The 22,472-nt window shown below is 42.0% G+C and overlaps 2 protein-coding genes across 3 annotated transcripts in view; one reads left to right on the top strand and one right to left on the bottom strand.

The window, feature by feature from the left end:
• The window catches only part of LOC117511322 (phosphatidylinositol 3-kinase regulatory subunit alpha-like), a 63,979-nt gene extending 51,188 nt beyond the window's left edge, over window positions 1-12,791 (top strand). For both annotated transcript variants that reach the window (XM_034171351.1, XM_034171352.1), the window contains 5 exons: window positions 6,820-6,962; window positions 7,466-7,642; window positions 7,717-7,791; window positions 7,873-8,043; window positions 10,651-12,791. In XM_034171351.1, the coding sequence (XP_034027242.1) occupies window positions 6,820-6,962; window positions 7,466-7,642; window positions 7,717-7,791; window positions 7,873-8,043; window positions 10,651-10,840 (756 nt within the window). In that variant the 3' untranslated portion in view covers window positions 10,841-12,791. The remainder of the gene's footprint in view (window positions 1-6,819; window positions 6,963-7,465; window positions 7,643-7,716; window positions 7,792-7,872; window positions 8,044-10,650) is intronic.
• Window positions 12,792-20,455: 7,664 nt separating this feature from the next.
• LOC117511321 (protein mono-ADP-ribosyltransferase PARP14-like) overlaps window positions 20,456-22,472 on the bottom strand; it is a 95,868-nt gene continuing 93,851 nt past the window's right edge. The window contains 2 exon segments of the mRNA XM_034171350.1: window positions 20,456-21,161; window positions 21,347-21,521. Of these exon segments, the coding sequence (XP_034027241.1) occupies window positions 20,878-21,161; window positions 21,347-21,521 (459 nt within the window). The 3' untranslated portion in view covers window positions 20,456-20,877.

The following is a 22,472-nucleotide window of genomic DNA, read 5'->3' as shown; positions in this document are numbered from 1 at the left end:
TTCATTAAGTATAGGGTACTTAAGTTTCATGATTTAGTTGATTTGAAAATATTACAAACAATGCACCAAGCTAATAAAAATACCTTACCAATAAACATTCAAAATATGTTTGAAAAAAGAGTAAGTAGTTATAATTTAAAAGGAATAGAAGTCTTTAAAAAAACCAAGATTCAGAACCAAAGTAAAGGAACGGAGTATTGCAGTGAATGGTGTAAAATTATGGAACAACCTCAACAAAGAATCAAGGTCGCTTAAATTATTTAAAAAAACGTATTAAACTAGATGTATTAAGTATGTATGAAACTATGAAATAAGTCAGTGGGTTGTGACAAAGTCTAAAATGTAACCTGTTAAAAATGTAATCTTTTAAATAATGGCTAAATTATGAAATAAGTCAGTGGTATGTGACAGTCAAAAAATGTAATCTGTTAAATAATGTTGAAAAATGATGCTTAAAATTGAAAGATTGTATTGTAAAAAGGGGCAGAAAATATAAGACTTGTTCTTCCCTCTGCTCCTTTTCATTCAGTGTCTTGTAATATATTCATTTCTGTTTTTCTTTTAAATGAATGAAATAAATATTGAAAAAAAAAATCGTTTCCATCTCACCCTGTCCTCTGTATCTTCCTCTGTCACACCAACCACCTGCATGTCCTCTCTCAACACATCCATGAACCTCCTCTTTGGTCTCCCTCTTCTCCTCCTGCCTGGTGGCTCCAACCTCAGCATCCTTCTCCCTATATACCCTGGGTCCCTCCTCTGCACATGTCCAAACCATCTCAGTCTTTCCTCTCTGACTTTGTCTCCAAACCGTCCCACCTGACCTGTCCCTCTGATATGTTCATTCCTAATCTTGTCCATTCTCGTCACTCCCAAAGAGAATCTCAACATCTTCAGCTCTGCCACCTCCAACTCTAGCTCCTGTCTTTTTGTTAGTGCCACTGTCTCTAAACCATACAACATAGCTGGTCTCACTACTGTCTTGTAAACTTTCCCCTTCACTCTTGCTGATATTCTTCGGTCACAAATCACTCCTGCCACCTTTCTCCACCCACTCCACCCTGCCTGCACTCTCTTCTTCACCTCTCTACCACACTCTCCATTACTTTGAACAGTTGACCCCAAATATTTAAACTCATCTACTTTCACCACTTCTACTCCTTGTAACTGCACTATTCCACTGGGCTCCCTCTCATTCACACACATGTACTCAGTCTTGCTTCTCTCCAAAGCATATCTTCACCTCTCCAGACTAGATTCAACTTGCTCTCTACTCTCACTACAGATCACAATGTCATCTGCAAATATCATAGTCCAGGGGGACTCCTGTCTGATCTCAACCGTCCTGTCCATCACCACTGCAAACAAGAAAGAACTCAGAGCTGATCCTTGGTGTAATCCCACCTCCACCTTGAATGAGTCTGTCATTCCGACTGTGCATCTCACCGCTGTCACACTATTCTTGTACATGTCCTGCACTACCCTAACATACTTCTCTGCCACTCCAGACTTCCTCATACAATACCACAACTCTTCTCTTGGCACCCTATCATAAGCTTTTTCTAAGTCCACAAACACACAATGTAACTCTTTCTGTCCTTCTCTGTACTTTTCCAACAGTAATCTCAGAGCAAACATTGCATCTGTAGTGCTCTTTCTCGGCATGAAACCATATTGCTGCTCACAGATCTTCACCTATTTTCTAAGCCTAGCTTCTACTACTCTTTCCCATAACTTCATGCTGTGGCTGATCAACTTTATGCCTCTGTAGTTACTGCAGCTCTGCACATCACCCTTGTTCTTGAAAATAGGAACCAGCACACTTCGTCTCCACTCCTCAGGCATCCTCTCACTTTCCAAGATTTTATCAAACAATCTGGTTAGAAACTCTACTGCCATCTCTCCTAGACATTTCCATGCCTCCACTGGAATGTCATCTGGACCAACTGCCTTTCCACTCTTCATCCTCTTCATAGCAGCCCTCACTTCTTCCTTACTAATCTCTTGTACTTCCTGATTTACTCTCACCACATCATCCAGCCTTTTCTCTCGCTCATTTTCTTCATTCATTAGCTCCTCAAAATATTCCCTCCACCTTCTCAGCACACACTCCTCCTCACTTGTCAGCACATTACCATGTGCATCTTTTGCCACCCTAACCTGCTGCACATCCTTTACAGCTCTGTCCCTTTGTCTGGCCAATCAGTACAAGTCCTTTTCTCCTTCCTTACTATTCAACTTCTTGTACAGCTTGCAATATGCCTTTTCCTTCACTTTTGCCACTTCTCTTTTCGCCTTACGCTGCATCTCCTTGTACTCCTGTCTACTTTCTTCATCTCTCTGACTATCCCAAAATTTTTTCACCAACCTCTTTCTCCTTATGCTTTCCTGGACCTCTTCATTCCACCACCAAGTCTCCTTGTCTTCCTTCCACTGTCCAGATATCATACCCAGTACTGTCCTAGTTGTCTCTCTCACCACATCTGCAGTACTTTCCAGTTGTCCAAAATTGCTTCTCTCACCTGCTCGCTAAATTTCTCACAACAGTCTTCCTTCTTCAGCTTCCACCATCTGATCCTTTGTTGAGCTCTCACTCTTCTTCCTTTTTACCTCTAAAGTCATCCTACAAACAACCATCCTATGCTGTCTAACGACACTATCTCCTGCCACCACCTTACAGTCTGATTTTTTTTTTTTTTTTTTTTTTTTTTTTTTTAAGCTTGCATCTCCTATAAAGAATGTAGTCCACCTGTGTGCACCTTCCTCCACTCTGTTACCCTGTGCTCCTCCCTTCTTAAAGTAGGTATTCACCACATCCATTTCCATCCTTTTTGCAAAATCAACTACCATCTGTCCTTCCCCATTCCTATCCTTGATACCATATCTACCCATTACTTCCTCATCACCTCTGTTCCCTTCACCAACATGCCCATTGAAGTCTGCTCCTATCACCACTCTTTCATGCTTGGGCACACTCTCCACCACCTCATCTAACACACTCCAGAAATCTTCTTTCTCCTTCATCTCACAACCTACCTGTGGGGCATATGCACTGATGATATTCATCATCACCCCTTCAATTTCCAACTTTACACTCATCACCCTGTCAGTCGCTTAACCTCCAACACATTCTTAACATACTCTTCCTTTAAAATAACCCCAGCACCATTTCTCTTCCTGTCCTCACCATGGTACAACAACTTGTACCCACCGCCAATGCTCCTGCTCTTACTTCCCTTCCACTTGGTCTCTTGCACACACAATATGTCTACCTTTCTCCTCTCCATCATATCAGCCAGCTCTCTCCCTTTACCAGTCATACTACCAACATTCAAAGTCCCCACTCTCATTTCCACCCTTGTAGTTTTTTTCTTCTCCCGCCGTTTGTGGAAATGTTCTCCTCCTCTTCTCCGTCTTCACCCAGCAGTAGCCCAATTTTCACCGGCACCCTGTTGGGCAACAGCACCGGTGGTGGACATTGTTAACCCGGGCCGCGACCGATCCGGTATGGAAATTCGATTATTAGTCTGCATAGTTGGGTTGGCTCTTTCTTTGCTAATAAAATTTTAACTATTAGAGAAAAAATTACTCATAACCATCCCAAAGACGTATCGTTATCTTTGGCTGCTTTCAGTGATGCCGGTATTTGGTTAGACTCTTTCTCTCAGATTGTTCTGTCTGAGTTATTTTCATTAGTTACTTCATCCAAACCATCAACATGTCTATTAGACCCCATTCCTACCAGGCTGCTCAAGGAAGCCCTACCATTATTTAATGCTTCGATCTTAAATATGATCAATCTATCTTTATTAGTTGGCTATGTACCACAGTCTTTTAAGGTGGCAGTAATTAAACCATTACTTAAAAAGCCATCACTTGACCCAGCTATCTTAGCTAATTATAGGCCAATCTCCAACCTTCCTTTTCTCTCAAAAATTCTTGAAAGGGTAGTTGTTAAACAGCTAACTGATCATCTGCAGAGGAATGGTCTATGTGAAGAGTTTCAGTCAGGTTTTAGAATTCATCATAGTACAGAAACAGCATTAGTGAAGGTTACAAATGATCTTATGGCCTCAGACAGTGGACTCATCTCTGTGCTTGTTCTGTTAGACCTCAGTGCTGCTTTTGATACTGTTGACCATAAAATTTTATTACAGAGATTAGAGCATGCCATAGGTATTAAAGGCACTGCGCTGCGGTGGTTTGAATCATATTTATCTAATAGATTACAATTTGTTAATGTAAATGGGGAATCTTCTTCACAGACTAAGGTTAATTATGGAGTTCCACAAGGTTCTGTGCTAGGACCAATTTTATTCACTTTATACATGCTTCCCTTAGGCAGTATTATTAGACGGCATTGCTTAAATTTTCATTGTTACGCAGATGATACCCAGCTTTATCTATCCATGAAGCCAGAGGACACACACCAATTAGCTAAACTGCAGGATTGTCTTACAGACATAAGGACATGGATGACCTCTAATTTCCTGCTTTTAAACTCAGATAAAACTGAAGTTATTGTACTTGGCCCCACAAATCTTAGAAACATGGTGTCTAACCAGATCCTTACTCTGGATGGCATTACCCTGACCTCTAGTAATACTGTGAGAAATCTTGGAGTCATTTTTGATCAGGATATGTCATTCAAAGCGCATATTAAACAAATATGTAAGACTGCTTTTTTGCATTTACGCAATATCTCTAAAATTAGAAAGGTCTTGTCTCAGAGTGATGCTGAAAAACTAATTCATGCATTTATTTCCTCTAGGCTGGACTATTGTAATTCATTATTATCAGGTTGTCCTAAAAGTTCCCTGAAAAGCCTTCCGTTAATTCAAAATGCTGCAGCTAGAGTACTGACGGGGACTAGAAGGAGAGAGCATATCTCACCCATATTGGCCTCTCTTCACTGGCTTCCTGTTAATTCTAGAATAGAATTAAAAATTCTTCTTCTTACTTATAAGGTTTTGAATAGTCAGGTCCCATCTTATCTTAGGGACCTCATAGTACCATATCACCCCAATAGAGTGCTTCGCTCTCAGACTGCAGGCTTACTTGTAGTTCCTAGGGTTTGTAAGAGTAGAATTGGAGGCAGAGCCTTCAGCTTTCAGGCTCCTCTCCTGTGCAACCAGCTCCCAATTCAGATCAGGGAGACAGACACCCTCTCTACTTTTAAGATTAGGCTTAAAACTTTCCTTTTTGCTAAAGCTTATAGTTAGGGCTGGATCGGGTGACCCTGAACCATCCCTTAGTTATGCTGCTATAGACGTAGACTGCTGGGGGGTTCCCATGATGCACTGAGTGTTTCTTTCTCTTTTTGCTCTGTATGCACCACTCTGCATTTAATCATTAGTGATTGATCTCTGCTCCCCTCCACAGCATGTCTTTTTCCTGGTTCTCTCCCTCAGCCCCAACCAGTCCCAGCAGAAGACTGCCCCTCCCTGAGCCTGGTTCTGCTGGAGGTTTCTTCCTGTTAAAAGGGAGTTTTTCCTTCCCACTGTTGCCAAGTGCTTGCTCACAGGGGGTCGTTTTGACCGTTGGGGTTTTTCCGTAATTATTGTATGGCTTTGCCTTACAATATAAAGCGCCTTGGGGCAACTGTTTGTTGTGATTTGGCGCTATATAAATAAAATTGATTTGATTTGGCTTATTTTACGCTGGATGCCCATCCTGAGGCAACCCTCTTCATTTATCTGGGCTTGGGACCGGCACTCAGAATGTACTGGCTGCACACCCCATGTGGCTGAGTTAAATAATTATTGCATACTTTCTGTAAATACTAGAAACTTCATTTCACTTCTCAAATATGTGTTCGTCTGCTATGTGATATATTTAACTGAAATTTCTGATCCAGAAAGCCAATGATTTCTCAAGGAAAATCATGAAAATTATCAGGGGTGCCCAAACTTTTGCATACAACTGTATGACACCACGATCCCTGAGTGAGCTGGATTCTGTCCACATGTTCAGACCTCTTTGAATCCCTCTCAAATCCGGCTCCCTCAGCTCACATATCTTGAAACCAGGAAAATTGTTCTGTGAATGCCGCTGTTTGTGTTACCAGTAAAATCATGACCCCACCTGTCCATCAGAGCCTCAAATCCACAGGAGACTGACAGATAAGCGATAGTTTCCACCAGACAAATTATTTAAATCTGTCTGCAAATACAACTTTTAAAAACTGATATTTAAGATTGTCACCAAAATTACTAACAGCAGCACGAGGAATGCTTTAAAAACGCATTTTCAGCTCTGGATGTTTCTGTGCTTGTTGGGCTAAACGGAAATATTCTTCTGCTGCCACGACCCCATCTGAAGGGAGTAGGAGGAGCCATGTATTGTCTGCACAGACTGTGGGCGTGTCAGACTGGCACAGGTTCAGGTATTGTGTGGAAGGAGTCTAAAACTGGTTCAGGGACATTTTGCTTATAGCAGGTCAGTTTCTATGTTTACTGTGAAATCTGGTTTATATTGACGTGGAAACGGTGACGCTGAGCTGAAACACTGGATACTTTAATCACCTTTGCTTTTTCTTTTTTTAAAGTTAATTTGTTTTTGCGTTATTTTAATGTTGGTCAGAACAGAAACACAACAAAAATCAGTGCTTCATACCGTGAGTGTAACTGTGATTAAAACCACAAATAATCACATCATGTTGAAACATTTGATGTCTGACAAAGGAAATAAAAAAATGCCCATCTCACAAATGGGGGGGTGGTGGGGGTGGCTAATTCTTAAAACTTAAAAAAAAAATCTTAAAATTTGACTCATTTTGTTTAAAGCTGGATATTTAAATATTCTTCATCCGTCCATCAGGAGATCCAGATGAAGAGGACGGCCATCGAAGCCTTCAACGAGACCATAAAGATCTTCGAGGAGCAGTGTCAGACCCAGGAGCGCTTCAGCAAGGAGTACATCGAGAAATTCAGACGAGAGGGCAACGACAAGGAGATCCAGAGGTAGGCTGTTGCCACGGCAACTGCCTTATAGGTCCTGCAGTGCAAATCATCTCTGTTACCATGACACTGGTGGGAGCAGGTTGTGATGAGAGGCGAGCAAAATGCCACGTTTCTAATTTTTTTTAAAATCTTTGACCAGCTGGAAAACAAGAGTTGAGATAAAAAAAAGCGTTTTGACTCCAGGTAGCAACACCTTCAGGTCGGGTCATTTTTTGGCCCTCTTTCACTGTGTAAACATCCTGTTGTTGTAACTATTAATACCTGAATCTTAAATAAAGGAGCTTCGACTGCTTGTCACCACCATTTGTAGCTAACGCAGTGTAAGATGCAACACGCTGTGTGTGTTTCACTGTCCGCCGGGGGGGGATTGGCTGCTGTCTGTTGAACAGCAAACAGAAGCGTTGTGGCTGCCATATGCACAGACAGGGGGCACAATAATGAAAGATACATGTATAAAAACAAACCTGTAAATGTTAAATTTAATGGACTTTCTCATTTTTAAGGATCATGGAAAACTACGACAAGCTGAAATCTAGGATCTGCGAGATCGTGGACAGCAAGCGCCACCTAGAGGTTGACCTGAAGAAGCAGGCTGCTGACTACAGAGAGATTGACAAGAAGATGAACAGCATCAAGCCAGATCTGATCCAGCTCCGCAAGACCAGGGACCAGTACCTGATGTAGGTGATGCAGCAGGAAGTAAGAGCTGGACAGGGCGGCAGTTTGTCCTAACGAGTGTTTTTGTGTGCATCAGGTGGCTCACGCAGAAGGGAGTGCGACAGCGGAAACTGAACGAGTGGCTGGGGCTGAAGAATGAAACCACTGAGGAGTAAGTGTCGAAGACCTGCCCGCCATCAACTGCGCAGGTGTAATGCGGCTAACGTGCTCTGCTTGTGTCTCCGCCCCTCAGCGAGTACAGCATGGTGGAAGACGAGGAGGACCTGCCGCACCACGACGAGCGTCTGTGGCGTCTGGGAAACATCAACCGCAGCCAGGCCGAGTCGCTGCTCCGCGGCAAGAGAGACGGAACGTTCCTGGTCCGAGACAGCAGCAAGCCGGGCTGCTACGCCTGCAGCGTGGTGTACGTTTCCATGGTTACCTGCCAGTCAGTCTGCAACTCCGCCCACTCTATGATGTCACTGTGAATGTAGTTTACTTCTGTTCCACCAAACCCCGGCAGTGTCAGGATGAGGTTGGACGTTGAGATGTTTCAGATCAAAATGCACCCATGTTGAAATACCTCACCGCCATATGCTAATGACTAAAAATGACAAATTAGCCGTGAATATTTGCTGCCAAATGCACCGCCCCCTGAGATGACTGGTTTTAACCAAACAGATCACTCATCTTTTATCCGCTAATCATACGCCATCGGGGCAGGTTGGGAAAATGGGCGTGGCCATGCCAGCTGGGATGCTACATTGTAAATCTTAAACTGCAGTACGTAAAATACCTCGAAAATGTGACCAAAACCTGCTGCTGCAGCTCATTGCTCCTCCACCCCGTTACCCTGTCGCCACACAGCTGATCACATCAGCCAGTCGGTAACTAATCCATCCGGATGTGTTGTTATAGCCGCCAGTTATTTACAGTAGTGTTCAGAATAATAGTAGTGCTATGTGACTAAAAAGATTAATCCAGGTTTTGAGTATATTTCTTATTGTTACATGGGAAACAAGGTACCAGTAGATTCTCACAAATTCAACAAGACCAAGCATTCATGATATGCACACTCTTAAGGCTATGAAATTGGGCTATTAGTAAAAAAAAAAAAAAAAAAGTAGAAAAGGGGGTGTTCACAATAATAGTAGTGTGGCATTCAGTCAGTGAGTTCATCAGTTTTGAGGAACAAACAGGTGTGAATCAGGTGTCTCCTATTTAAGGATGAAGCCAGCACCTGTTGAACATGCTTTTCTCTTTGAAAGCCTGAGGAAAATGGGATGTTCAAGACATTGTTCAGAAGAACAGCGTAGTTTGATTAAAAAGTTGATTGGAGAGGGGAAAACTTATACACAGGTGCAAAAAATTAGACTGTTCATCTACAATGATCTCCAATGCTTTAAAATGGACAAAAAAAACAAAGAAAACAGAAAACAGCCATCAAAATGGATAGAAGAATAACCAGAATGGCAAAGGCTCACCCATTGATCAGCTCCAGGATGATCAAAGACAGTCTGGAGTTACCTGTAAGTGCTGTGACAGTTAGAAGACGCCTGTGTGAAGCTAATTTATTTGCAAGAATCCCCCGCAAAGTCCCTCTGTTAAATAAAAGACGTGCAGAAGAGGTTACAATTTGCCAAAGAACACATCAACTGGCCTAAAAAGAAATGGAGGAATATTTTGTGGAATGATGAGAGTAAAATTGTTCTTTTTGGGTCCAAGGGCCGCAGACAGTTTGTGAGACGACCCCCAAACTCTGAATTCAAGCCACAGTTCACAGTGAAGACAGTGAAGCATGGTGGTGCAAGTATCATGATATGGGCATGTTTCTCCTACTATGGTGTTGGGTCTATATATCACATACCAGGTATCATGGATCAGTTTGGATATGTCAAAATACTTGAAGAGGTCATGTTGCCTTATGCTGAAGAGGACATGCCCTTGAAATGGGTGTTTCAACAAGACAATGACCCCAAGATCACTAGTAAACCAGCAAAATCTTGGTTCCAAACCAACAAAATTAATGCCTTGCAGATGTGAAGAAATCATGAAAAACTGTGGTTATACAACTAAATACTACTTTAGTGATTCACAGGATTGATAAAAAAGCAGTTTGAACATAATAGTTTTGAGTTTGTAGCGTCGACAGAAGATGCTACTATTATTGTGAAAACCCCCTTTTCTACTTTTTTTTTACTAATAGCCCAATTTCATAGCCTTAAGAGTGTGCATATCATGAATGCTTGGTCTTGTTGTATTTGTGAGAATCTACTGAATCTACTGGTACCTTGTTTCCCATGTAACAATAAGAAATATACTCAAAACCTGGATTTATGTTTTTAGTCACATAGCACTACTGTTATTCTGAACACTATTATTGACATGTGGTCCCGACAACTAACGGACTGAACATGTCACGTTCAACTCTTATTAAAGTGTTAATTAACGCTGATATTTCATGATGAAACGCCACGTGATGACAACATACATTTTTGGCAGTTAAGTTCCCGATAGTAATGGGTTTTGTAAAAACAAACACCTGTGGACATTTTGACAGATTATCTGAACAACTGCTAACTAACCACCCTGTAAACACAAAGCAGGCACCACAGTCCCTGCTGCTTTACTGCTGCAGTCCAGTTAACTTTGTCATGAAACATGTTTCATTCATTCATTTCCTGCAGCTCATCCCACACTTTCCTATCCTCAGCCAAGTGCTGACTCTTCCTGGTGGATCCCAATTCAGCATGTTCAATAAAAAGAAAAAAAAAGTGATTAATCTCAAACTGAGAGATTATTAATAGCTTTGGGCCAAGTTTAAGTTTTGATGTCGTTGTGAGACAATAGGTTTTGATTCATGAGTCCCCTCGTGAGCTGACACGGGGTCGTCGTTTAAATGGAACTGGGATTTTACTTCCTACTTCCTGCCTGGGACTGAGGGCAGGAAGTGGTCTTTTTGTTGGCATCTACGCTCGCAGGCTTCGGGTGGTTAAACCATTGATCTGATGTTTGTCTCTGTCTCCTGCAGCGTGGACAGCGAGGTGAAGCACTGCGTCATCAACAAGACCAGCACCGGATACGGCTTCGCTGAACCATACAACCTGTACGGCTCCCTGAAGGAGCTGGTTCTGCACTACCAGCACACGTCGCTGGTCCAACACAACGACTCGCTCAACGTCACGCTCGCCTTCCCCGTCTACAGCCAGCAGAGGCGGTGACCACCCCACCCTGACTCCTCCCACCTCACGTCACTGCACCACATTTCCACACTCAACTCCGCCCACCTCACTCACGCACACATTTAACTGTGTGGATTTGGTTGCCAGGACAACGCTTCCCATTTTTACTGCAGCTCTGGTTTTGTTGACTCTCTGCAAGCGACAGTTGGGTCAGAGGTCACAGTTGTGTGGGCGGAGTCCACCCTGCACCCTCCACAATAGGCAGGAACGTGATGATGTCTTCAGATGCATATTGACAGACTTTTCTCGTGAACACTGTGAGCGACTCTGAACGATGAACCAAGCTTCATTCCAGAGGGAACTGAACCCTCATCCAAAGACTTGACACAGCTTTCATGTCTTCAGCTGATGGTTCCATGTGGATCTGAGTTGCAGCTTGAGTCCTTCCTGAGGTGGATCGGAACCATTAACGGAACCCTGATGTTGGGTTTCCAAAAGTTTCAGAACTGCTTGAAGGATTTTTTTTTTTTTTCCCGACAGCAGAACTGAGTCACGAGTTTGTATTGGAAAGAGCCTGAAACTGTCCACATTTGAATCAACACAATTATGTCTGTTGTCATAGTAACTATTTTCTTGCCTGTGCAGCTTTTTTAAATATTTTGTTCAGATTGAAAAATTTGTGTAAAATCTCCAGAAAACGCCTGATTATCCCCCCACCGTGCCGCTGTAAGTTAAAGTTCCAGATTTTTTTCAGAGGTCCTCATTTTTCATTTTAACGAGCTCAAACATGTTAAAATCATGACTGATCACCAACATGTCACGCGATTTCCCATCAGCTGCTTTATCTTTTACCTGAAGCTTTTTAAAGATCCATCGACTCTTCTGAACATTGTTTCCATTCCTGCGTCTCTTTGTCCCGAATGTTGCGTCCGTATCACATTTGAGATATTTGCACTGATTATAATGAATCTCTAAATCTTACACTAGGGGGCGATAGCACATTTTTAATGTCATAGAGCAGCAGCAGTTAGCATCGTCAGCTGCTGCGATATTTTTGTGGTAAAGCACGGATGCAGTTTAACATCAGTAGGGTGTTGATTTGTTGTGAAGTGGACGTGGCTCAACCATGCATCTAATACCACTCATTCAAATGGATGTTAGTGCCACCTAGTGGTCTCTTTTTTTTTTCAGCAATAGAAGTGCTACCTCTGGGCTGCAGTTTTTTTGTTGTTTTAAATTAGTACTTGGTTTGCTGGCATGTCTGGGACCCTGTGTTCTGTTTTCCAGTAGAACCCAGTGACTCCCACAAAGACGAAAGTTTTAAATGATCCAGATGAAGTGTTTAGCTCATTAATTAGCATCCAGTTGCCCCAAAGGCCAAGGACACACCCCCACGTGTCACCTGACTGCAGCAGCTAGACGTCGACTCTAAGGAGATCAGGATGGTCCGTCTGGATGGCCACCCTGCGGACTCGAACCAGGCCGCATGGTCGACCAGTGCTAACTGTCCCACAGTATTGTGGGAAATGAAAAGTCTGGATTAAGTTTTGGACACGCCCCCTAATGCTGTCTGATTTTTATAATCAATGCAAAGTTATCAGATCGATAAGTGTTTGTGATCCCAACTTCAGCTGTGACATTCCACTAAAAATTAACACCTGTTTTTATTCCCACCACATTTCATTCATCAGAACACTTTTATTCTGGTCCAAAGTTTAAAGCACATTATTGGTTTGTAAGGAAACAAACTCCAGGGGGCATCAACGATCCAGTGTGCTCGAGTTTGAAATATGGGGGGGGGGGGCAATTTTTACTCAAGCTGCTGATGTCAGTAACCTTGAACCAGTCAGCCCAAAGTCCTGCAGGATTCACTTTGGACGTTCTCATTTTTATATTTTTAATTAAACTGTGTTTTTGTTTCTTGTCTTTGCTTCACTCATAATGTTATTGACATTAATTATGGACAATAAAGCACCAGATTCTCAAAACTCAACTGTTGGCTGATCATTTTGAAGGTGATCAATGTGGCCGGTGGTGGAGTTTACCGCCATCCTCGCACTAGAAAATGTTAGCAGTTTTTAGTGGAAAGCCTTTAAACGTGCTTTGTCACATAGTCTGTGCCGGTGTCGCTGACTGAACTGTCCTGCCTAAAAAATTGGTCCACCCCGCCTTTACTGCGCATGCGTCATTAGCAGCGGTTCACTGATTATCACCTCGTTTCTGCTTAAAACTGACTTGATTTGAGGTTTTACTTTGTCATCTGATGGTTAATCCCATTCATCCATTTGATCACTTTGGGTGAAGAGACTCTGACGAGCGGCTGAGCTCTGAAATGATGCAGCACAGTGGAGGCAGGGCACACCAATTTTTAGGGGCGGGCCGTTCTGTCTGCGACACCGGACATGCATATGATTGAAAGGAAAAAATAAAATAATGAAAAATAGGCTATTTGTGCGTTTTCAGAAAGAAATGTGACAAGGCAACATTTCTTAGCATTGGCTTCCTCACAATGGCACCGCTACCTGCCGACATACAGAACATTTGTAAGAATTTTTCAGGTTTCCATTTATTATTATATGTATGAATGCAGGGAACATGGGATTCTGGGAACAGAAAAATGACCTCATAAGTAGTGCTCAGTTCTTTATTTGTGTTAAGTTGGTTTTTGTTACAGTTCTATTTCAGAGCAGAAAGGCAGTGATGCTGCTAGCTTTTTTTATTTTTTTAAATATTTTGTTTTCAATTTTACAAGTTAAGTTGAAACACGGACCACAAGGAACAAATCACAAAAGTTCAAAACTCCCTGCACCCCAAAAAGGAGTGGGGAAAAAAAGGTGGGGGGCATGCCAAAATTAAATCAAACTAAGACAGGCTTCACGATGGAATAAGAGGGCCATCAATATTTCATGTAGGGCTCCCAAATTTTGAGAAAGGTATTGTAAGATTTTCAAAGGTTATAAGTGATTTTCTTGAGGGACACAACGGTTTAATTCTAAAAACCACCTCGGGGGGGATCAGACTTCAGGTGGTTGCAACGCACTTCCTTGCGACGTCTATAAATTTAAATTGGTATTTAGTTGGGGATCCATGGACAATTGTTAAATTATCTAACAGGCAAAACTCAGGATCTTGAGGGAAGGTGACCCCAGTGATCTTGGTCAGTGCATCACATACATCATACCAAAATGGACTCACCTTTGTGCACAGCCACGTGCAGTGCAAAAAGGAGCCAACCTCTACACTACATCTAAAACACAATTTGGATACCTCAGGCTTAGAGTTATGTAGTTTTTGGGGGTGTGAGGTGCAGTTGATGGAGGAAATTATCATGAACTAACCTCTTGTGCACAAACAGCAGCTGAAAGACACTTGACAGGTTGGACCACAAATGTTCATCTATGGTTCTGTTCAAGTCTGACTCCCACCTCTCTGGATCTATGTAAACCAGGCTTAGGGGATCCGTTCACTTGTATAGAATACATTTTAGCAATAAATGTACATACATTCCCTTCATGAAGTAATTTTTCTACATCACTGAGAACAGGGAGCGTCATATCAGTATCCAATCCAGTTCTGAGGAGAGATCTCAACTGTAGATAAAGGTATTGTTGGGTAAATCATACGTCCTCTTCAGTTGTTCAAAAGACATGAGGTGTCCATTTTCAAAACAGTCCTCCAGATGTTGAATCCCTCTCTGATACCAAGTCTCCAAAATCCTGTTGCTCAGTCATGGGTATGAGTTCATTTTGTCTGAGGGGTGTTCTTGGAGACAGTCCCATTTTTAGTGCAAGATTTTTATGACTCACACACCATATTTTACCCAAATGTTTTAAAATGGGATTATCTGTTTTGTTGGATATATTTCTGGAGTCCCACTTATAAATGAAATCACTAAAAACCCTTTCCTTTAGTGGGTGTACACCAGTCTATATCCATGAGGGGACAACCTCACCCTCAAAAAAAGAAGAAACAAATTGCAATTGAGCAGCCAAATATTTTTTAAAGCTGGGGAGACGAAGGCCCCCAATTTATAGTCCCAGGTCATTTTTTCCATAGATAGTCTTGGTACTTTACAATTCCAAATAAATTCTCTTACATATCTGTTTAGGGATTTGAAAAATATGTGAGGCAATGGAATGGGCAAAGACTGGAAAAGGTAATGTAATCTCGGCATTACATTCATTTTCATTCGTTTTTGAAGCAGGGCTGGATTCAAACACCACCGATACAAATGACATGATTTTTCAGGCATTAAAGCAGACAGGACCAAAGGCAAGTGATCAGACAAGATCCTGGCCAAGTATTCAGATTCTAATGCTCTGTGGGTTAGAGGAGTGGATCACAGAAACAGATCAATCCTGCTATGGGAATTCAGAGGGCAAGAATAAAATGAATAGTCTCTAGTTTGGGGGTGCGTCTGTCGCCATATGTCCATCAAGTTTAAGTCTTTCATAAAAGTCAAGGTGGTTTTAACTGCTTTTGTTTTGGATGTTGTCTGAGCTGACTTATCTAGGACCAGACCTACAACCCCTGGCAAAAATTATGGAATCACCGGCCTCAGAGGATGTTCATTCAGTTGTTTAATTTTGTAGAAAAAAAGCAGATCACAGACATGACACAAAACTAAAGTCATTTTAAATGGCAACTTTCTGGCTTTAAGAAACACTATAACAAATCAAGAAAAAAAGATTGTGACAGTCAGTAACGGTTACTTTTTTAGACCAAGCAGAGGAAAAAAATATGGAATCACTCAATTCTGAGGAATAAATTATGGAATCACCCTGTAAATTTCCATCCCCCAAACTAAAACCTGCATCAAATCAGATCTGCTCGTTGACATTGACCCTATGTGTCTTTTTGCAAGGAACGTTTTCACAGTTTTTGCTCTATGGCAAGATGCATTATCATCTTGAAAAATGATTTCATCATCCCCAAACATCCTTTCAATTGTCCAAAATATCAACATAAACTTGTGCAGTAATGACAGCCATCTCCCCAGTGCCTTTACCTGACATGCAGCCCCATATCATCAATGACTCTGGAAATTTACATGTTCTCTTCAGGCAGTCATCTTTATAAATCTCACTGGAACGGCACCAAACAAAAGTTCCAGCATCATCACCTTGCCCAATGCAGATTTGAGATTCATCACTGAATATCACTTTCATCCAGTCATCCACAGTCCACGATTGCTTTTCCTTAGCCCATTGTAACCTTGTTTTTTTCTGTTTAGGTGTTAATGATGGCTTTTGTTTAGCTTTTCTGTATGTAAATCCCATTTCCTTCAGGCAGTTTCTTACAGTTCGGTCACAGACGTCGACTCCAGTTTCCTCCCATTCGTTCCTCATTTGTTTTGTTGTACATTTTTGGATTTTTGAGACTTATTGCTTTAAGTTTTCTGTCTTGACGCTTTGATGTCTTCCTTGGTCTACCAGTATGTTTGCCTTTAACAACCTTCCCATGTTTTTTGTATTTGGTCCAGAGTTTAGACACAGCTGACTGTGAACAACCAACATCTTTTGCAACATTGCATGATGATTTACTCTCTTTTAAGAGTTTGATAATCCTCTCCTTTGTTTCAACTGACATCTCTCGTGTTGGAGCCATGATTCATGTCAGTCCACTTGGTGCAACAGCTCTCCAAGGTGTGTTCACTCCTTTTTAGATGCAGACTAATGAGCAGATCTGATATGATGCAGGTGTTAGTTTTGGGAATGAAAATTTACAGGGTGATTCCATAATTTTTTCCTCAGAATTGAGTGATTCCATATTTTTTTCCTCTGCTTGGTCTAAAAAAGTAACCGTTACTGACTGCCACAATCTTTTTTTCTTGATTTCTTATAGTGTTTCTTAAAGCCAGAAAGTTGCCATTTGAAATGACTTTAGTTTTGTGTCATGTCTGTGATCTGCTTTTTTTCTACAAAATTAAACAACTGAATGAACATCCTCCGAGGCCAGTGATTCCATAATTTTTGCCAGGGGTTGTATACAGAACAAGTATGTTCTGATGTCCACCAGTTATTTTAAGGAATATGTCTTTCATAAATGATTCATCGTCGTAATTTGGTGCGTATAAATTTAAGTGTCAAAGGTTCTGAGTAAATCTGGCAATTAACTAGAACATATCTGCCCAGTGGGTCAATAGTGGTATCTCCTATGATGATCACAGGAGTATTTTTATTTATCAAAATGGCCACTCCCCTGGCTCCCGAATTAAAAGATGATGCCAATACCCGCCCAACCCGTTATCTTTGTAGTTTCTTATGTCCCAATGTAGTCAGGTGGGTTTCTTGTAGAAAAGCAATATCAATTTTTTTTTTTTTTAAAGGTATGACAGTAGTCTTTTTATGTTTACCGGTCCATTCAGCCCATTCACATTTAAACTAACAAACTAACTTCACCGCCCTGTCCATTTATTATTAGTGTAAATGTTAACTGAGGTCGATGACCCTTCCACAACAACACAATGAAAATCAAAATAAGGCCCATATAAGAAAAATAAAGCATTTGCGAAATATAGTGAAGATTTGTCCCATCCTGTCTATGGCTGATGCTGAGACTTTGATTCATGCATTTGTCTATTCTAGATTGGACTATTGTAATGCTCTATTTTCTGGTTTACTGCAGTCCAGGATTAGGGGTCTTCAACTGGTTCAAAACGCTGCTGCCAGACTTCTGACACAAAGCAGAAAGTTTGACCACATTACGCCCGTTTTGGCGTCCCTGCACTGGCTTCCAGTCGCTGCAAGATCAGATTTTAAGGTTCTGTTATTAGTTTATAAAATTGTTCATGGACTCCCTATCTGGCTGACCTGGTAAGCCCCTACGTACCAGCTCGGGCCCTGCGTTCCCAGGGTGAATAAAAAGTCTGCCGGTCACAGAGCTTTCTCCTACCGTGCCCCAGCTCTGTGGAACGATCTCCCGGCACACATTCGGCAGTCGGATACTGTGGAGACTTTTAAGTCACGTTTAAAGACTCGTTTGTTTTCCTTGTTTTATCATTAGTGTTATGATGTGTTTTTATTCTTGTATTCTTTTATGGTCGTCTTTTTATTGTGTTTTAAATTTTTAATTCAGTTTTTTTTTTATGTTGTGTGAAGCACCTTGAGGCAATTTCATCGTGAATTGGCGCTATATAAATTTATAAATTTGATTTGATTTGATTTGAAAGCATTGACCATAGAAAATCCCACCCAGCCCAAAATGCCAATTCTGGAACATTTGGCACCAACTACCCTTTTACTCTGGGACGTGCTTATTGCAACTAACACATTACCCTTAACTGATTCATTAACAACTAGTCCAGCCCAGGGCGTCATGTGAAAACATACACACCAAATCCAATTATACGAGGTCTGTGAGAAATGTATCCAACCTTTTTATTTTTTTCAAAAACTATATGGATTTGAATCATGTGTGCTTGCATCAGACAAGCTTGAACATTCGTGCGCATGCGTGAGTTTTTTCACGCCTGTCGGTTGCGTCATTCGCCTGTGGGAAGGCTTTGAGTGAGCACTGGTCCACCCCCCTCGTCGGATTTTTATTGTCAGTGAAATGGCGGAGCGACTGCCGCTTTGCTCCATGAATTCTTTTTCAGAAACTCTGCCAGACAGCCAGTTGGAAACCATTCAAAAGATTCAGATGGATTTCGGTGAAGATTCTGTCGGTATCACACGGATTAAGGACCATTAAAACTGGATTAAAAATGGCCCACGGCGGCGGCGGGCGCACCGCGCCCTGAGCGGCCATCGACAGGCTGGAACGAGCAGATCACTTCCAAATTTAAGGCTCTGTTGATGCAGGACGTCGTGTGACTAGCAGAGAAGTTTCAGAAGAGGTCGGGATCAGCACTTTATCGGCACATTCCACTGTTAAAGGAGATTTTGTAATGAAAGACGTGCGGACGGATTCGCGCATTGGGACGCAGCCACACAATTTCTCGGATGCTCACTCGACTGAAAAGCCATCAAAAGCCGTCTGAATCTTCTGAATGGTTTCCAACACGGAGGTGTTTTTTTTTTTTGTTGCACGCATTGAGCGGCTCCATGCCGGCGCGCGAAATCCTCCGCACGTCTTTCATTACAAAATCTCCTGTAACAGTGGAATGTGCCACAAAAGTGCTATGTCCAGCTCTCTTGCCATTTCTGTGGTAGTTACATGATGTCCCGGATCAACACAGCATTCAGTTTAGAAATGATCTGGTCGTTCCAGCCTGTCGATGGCCGCTCAGTGCGCCGCGCACCCTCTGCCGCTGTGGGCCGTCTTTAAAAAGGTTTTAACACTCCTTAATCTGTGTGACGCCGACAGAATCTTCACCGAAATCCATTTGAATCTTTCGAATGGTTTCCAACTGGCTGTCTCTAACAGTTTCCGAACTGTTGCGCACGAAGGTTCAAGCTTGTCTGATGCAAGCGCACATGATTCAAATGCATATAGTTTTTGAAAAAAATAAAAAGGTCAGATAGTTTTCTCACAGAACTTGTATATTTTGAGAAAATGAATTAAAGGTTACCAATTAGCATTTTAAAACTTAACCTCAGGATCAACTTAAAGAGCTGTTATCACTTAACACAGATATTTAGCACTGACGTGGTATAAAACAAGTTTAATGTCTGAAAACAGAAAAGGATATACTGCATTCTGGATTAAATCCACCTGTGATCACAGTTATGTTTGTCCCCAGGACTTGCGCAGAAAAGCCACCGCTTCCTTTGGTGTCTTGAAGAATCTTTCGCTGCCATCTGGAAGATTGATCCTCATCGTTGCAGGGTAAAGCAGGGCAAACTGGATCTCTCTGGTCCAAAGCTCCTTCATTTGGTCATACTCCTTCCTGCGTTTCACAATGTTGGCACTCATATCGGGGAAAAACGGCAGCGGTTTATTTTCGTGCATGGTCGGACCCTTCATCTCTCTGGTTCATTGTGAGGCGATGCAACGGATTTTGTCCCGGTCTTGAGATTTTAGCAGGTGCACCAGTACATGCCTGCGTCTCTGCTCTGCCGGGTGCCCTCTCTGGGATCAGAGTCTCTGTGAAGTGCTCCTGTTCCAGAATGGTTGGAATCCAGTCAGTGAATAACTTCAGAGGGTCGTTCCCGTCGCATCCCTCTTGGAGATTAACGATTCGTATATTATTACGACGGCTGTAGTTTTCTAACTGATCAACCTTTTCATTAAGAAGTCATTTTCTTTACTTAACTTGAGGAAACGGGAGTCGAGATCTGTTAGCTGGTCCTCCGCCGTGCCAATCTGCTCCTCAGCTTCGGTCATACGGGACGTCAACTTATCTAGCATCGAATTTAGTCCAGAGAGTTTGCAGGAGAGGGACTCATTACCATTTCGTATTTCCTGAAGAATGAGAGCGTAGCTTCCTTCAGTAGTCTCGTTAGCATGTGTCTGTGCAGTCGCTGCCATTTCAAGAGCCGCTTTGATGCTAGTCTCGGAAGAACTTTTCTCTATAGTTGTCAAGATATACTCGTTAGCTGGGTTTCATTGTTTGTTTCTGGGTCTCAGGTCCATAATAATGTCACCTGGCAAACTTAGAGGTGGGTTTGGGTGTTTTTATAAGTTTTAAAACGTTAATATCTGGAGAGCCTCTGGGATAGCGTCTACCTCGTCTCACAGCATCACATGATCCCCGACACTGCTAGCTTTATATCGCATATAGGCTAAGGAAGTGATGTAATGGCCTCATGCCCCTAAAACCAAAATTACTTTCAACAGCTCAAATTTGAATTCTATGTTTATTGTGAACAGGACTGTTTTGGGCGTGACGAGCAACAAATCAAGACAGATCGTAGGTCAGTGTCATGACTAAGCTAAGCTAGGATAAATGTGCCAAACACTGGTGCAGGTGCCAAATTTGAAATTCTCACCACAATTTTCAAATAAAAAAAAACATTGAGGGAATATTTCTCAAATAGCAAATCAAAAATAAAAAGATCAAAGAAACATGCAGCGTGAAAGACCAGTTTTTTGTTTTTTTGGACAAATGGTGTAATTACAGGTTTAGTAACTTACATAAACTGTAATTATAATATCTGCCTTTCCAGCAACAACAGAAATGATGCATCATGGGATCATTTCAATGTGATGAGGTATTCTGGATAGGCTTGATTGTCATTGAAGATAACAAACATCGCAGGATTTGAGACACTGTCAGTCACGCTGTCGTACAGATCGGCAGATATTCCGGTGGGTTTGGTGGGTGGTGTGATCATGTCTGGGTGTCCTCGTGTGTAGTCTCCCACCAGGACTCTGGCCAGATACATGCGTTTGTGACCATTACGGTCCCGTGTGGCGTAGCCCCTGGCAGAGTACACAGGATCGACAGCAAAGTATGACCCCTTCCCGTACATTGCCGCTAGAAGTGGGGGAAAAAAGTTTAGGTTTCAGTACGGATAAACAAGTTATATGTGAGAAAAAAAAGAAAGAAAAGATCAAGTACTGAACCTTGTGGTACACCAATATTTTAAACAGTAGAAACCAGTAATGTACAGGTTTTTTTTAACACATTGTAAGACTTCATAGCTTGGTGAATGTGTGTACCGTGAATTCCTGCGTAGCTGCGGTTGAAACCCTGTTTGTTGATTAAGTCGATGGCGCTAGCGCAGGTGCCGTGAAACAGTTTCATCTCGTTGTTTGTGTTCTGGTTTTTGTTATCCATCTGTTTCTTCATGAGCTGGTAGCTCTGCCACAGCGTCTCGTTTTGTACCCGTTCAATCTGCCAAAACAATCACAACTTGCGTTACTCCACCAGCAACTAAAAAATTAATCTGTTAAAACCGATAGTCTCTGCAACTTTAATGGCAAATGAAAATAAATGATACAAATGAAAGAGTTTCCTATTTATCATGACCAATACTGATCTGACATTTATCGTGTAATAAGTATTGCATCAAAGTATTTTATGTTTGTTCTGAAATTGTTATATACACATCATTTCAGAAACATGTTCTCAAAGGTAACGACTTGAAAATGTACCGGGTCATTCTTCAGAGGTCATTTCTGGCCTTTTCTGTACTTTAACAGTATTCTCAGAGCAAACATTGCATCTGTAGTGCTCTTTCTCAGCATGAAACCATATTGCTGCTCACAGATCTTCACCTGTTTTCTAAGCAAAGCTTCTACTACTCTTTCCCATAACTGCATGCTGTGGCTGATCAACTGTATGCCTCTGTAGTTACTGCAGCTCTGCACATCACCCTTGTTCTTAAAAATAGGAACCAGCACACTTTATCTCCGCTCCTCTCACTTTCCAAGATTTTATTAAACAATCTCAAGGGGTTTACCAATCCAGAATGGTAATCTCAATCTGGGAGTGCCAAGATGGCGCCGTTGTGTGTGGCTGCTCGTCTGCTGCTCTCCAGTCTGTTTGTTATTTTATTGTTTTTAATTTATGCTGTTTTTAAGTCAGAGGCACTGCGGGTGTATGATCGCCAAACTCTGCTGGATCTCCAGCCCCCGGTTCGTGGTGCGGTGTGGTTATCAGCGGGTGGACAAAACTTTCCGCCCCCATTTTTATCGGAGGTGCTGGCTTTTCTGTGCCGTGCTCCTGCGCTGCCTTTCGGCTGAAAGCACAGTCGTCGCCGCGGGAAACGAAGTGGACGTCTGGTGAAGCTGAAGCTCTGTTTGGCCTGCTGTTTGGCTTCCGGACGAGCTGTGCACAGAATTC

Source organism: Thalassophryne amazonica, chromosome 5, assembly GCF_902500255.1.
Source record: "Thalassophryne amazonica chromosome 5, fThaAma1.1, whole genome shotgun sequence".
Lineage (NCBI taxonomy): Eukaryota > Metazoa > Chordata > Actinopteri > Batrachoidiformes > Batrachoididae > Thalassophryne > Thalassophryne amazonica.
This window is presented reverse-complemented; position numbering and strand designations above follow the sequence as displayed.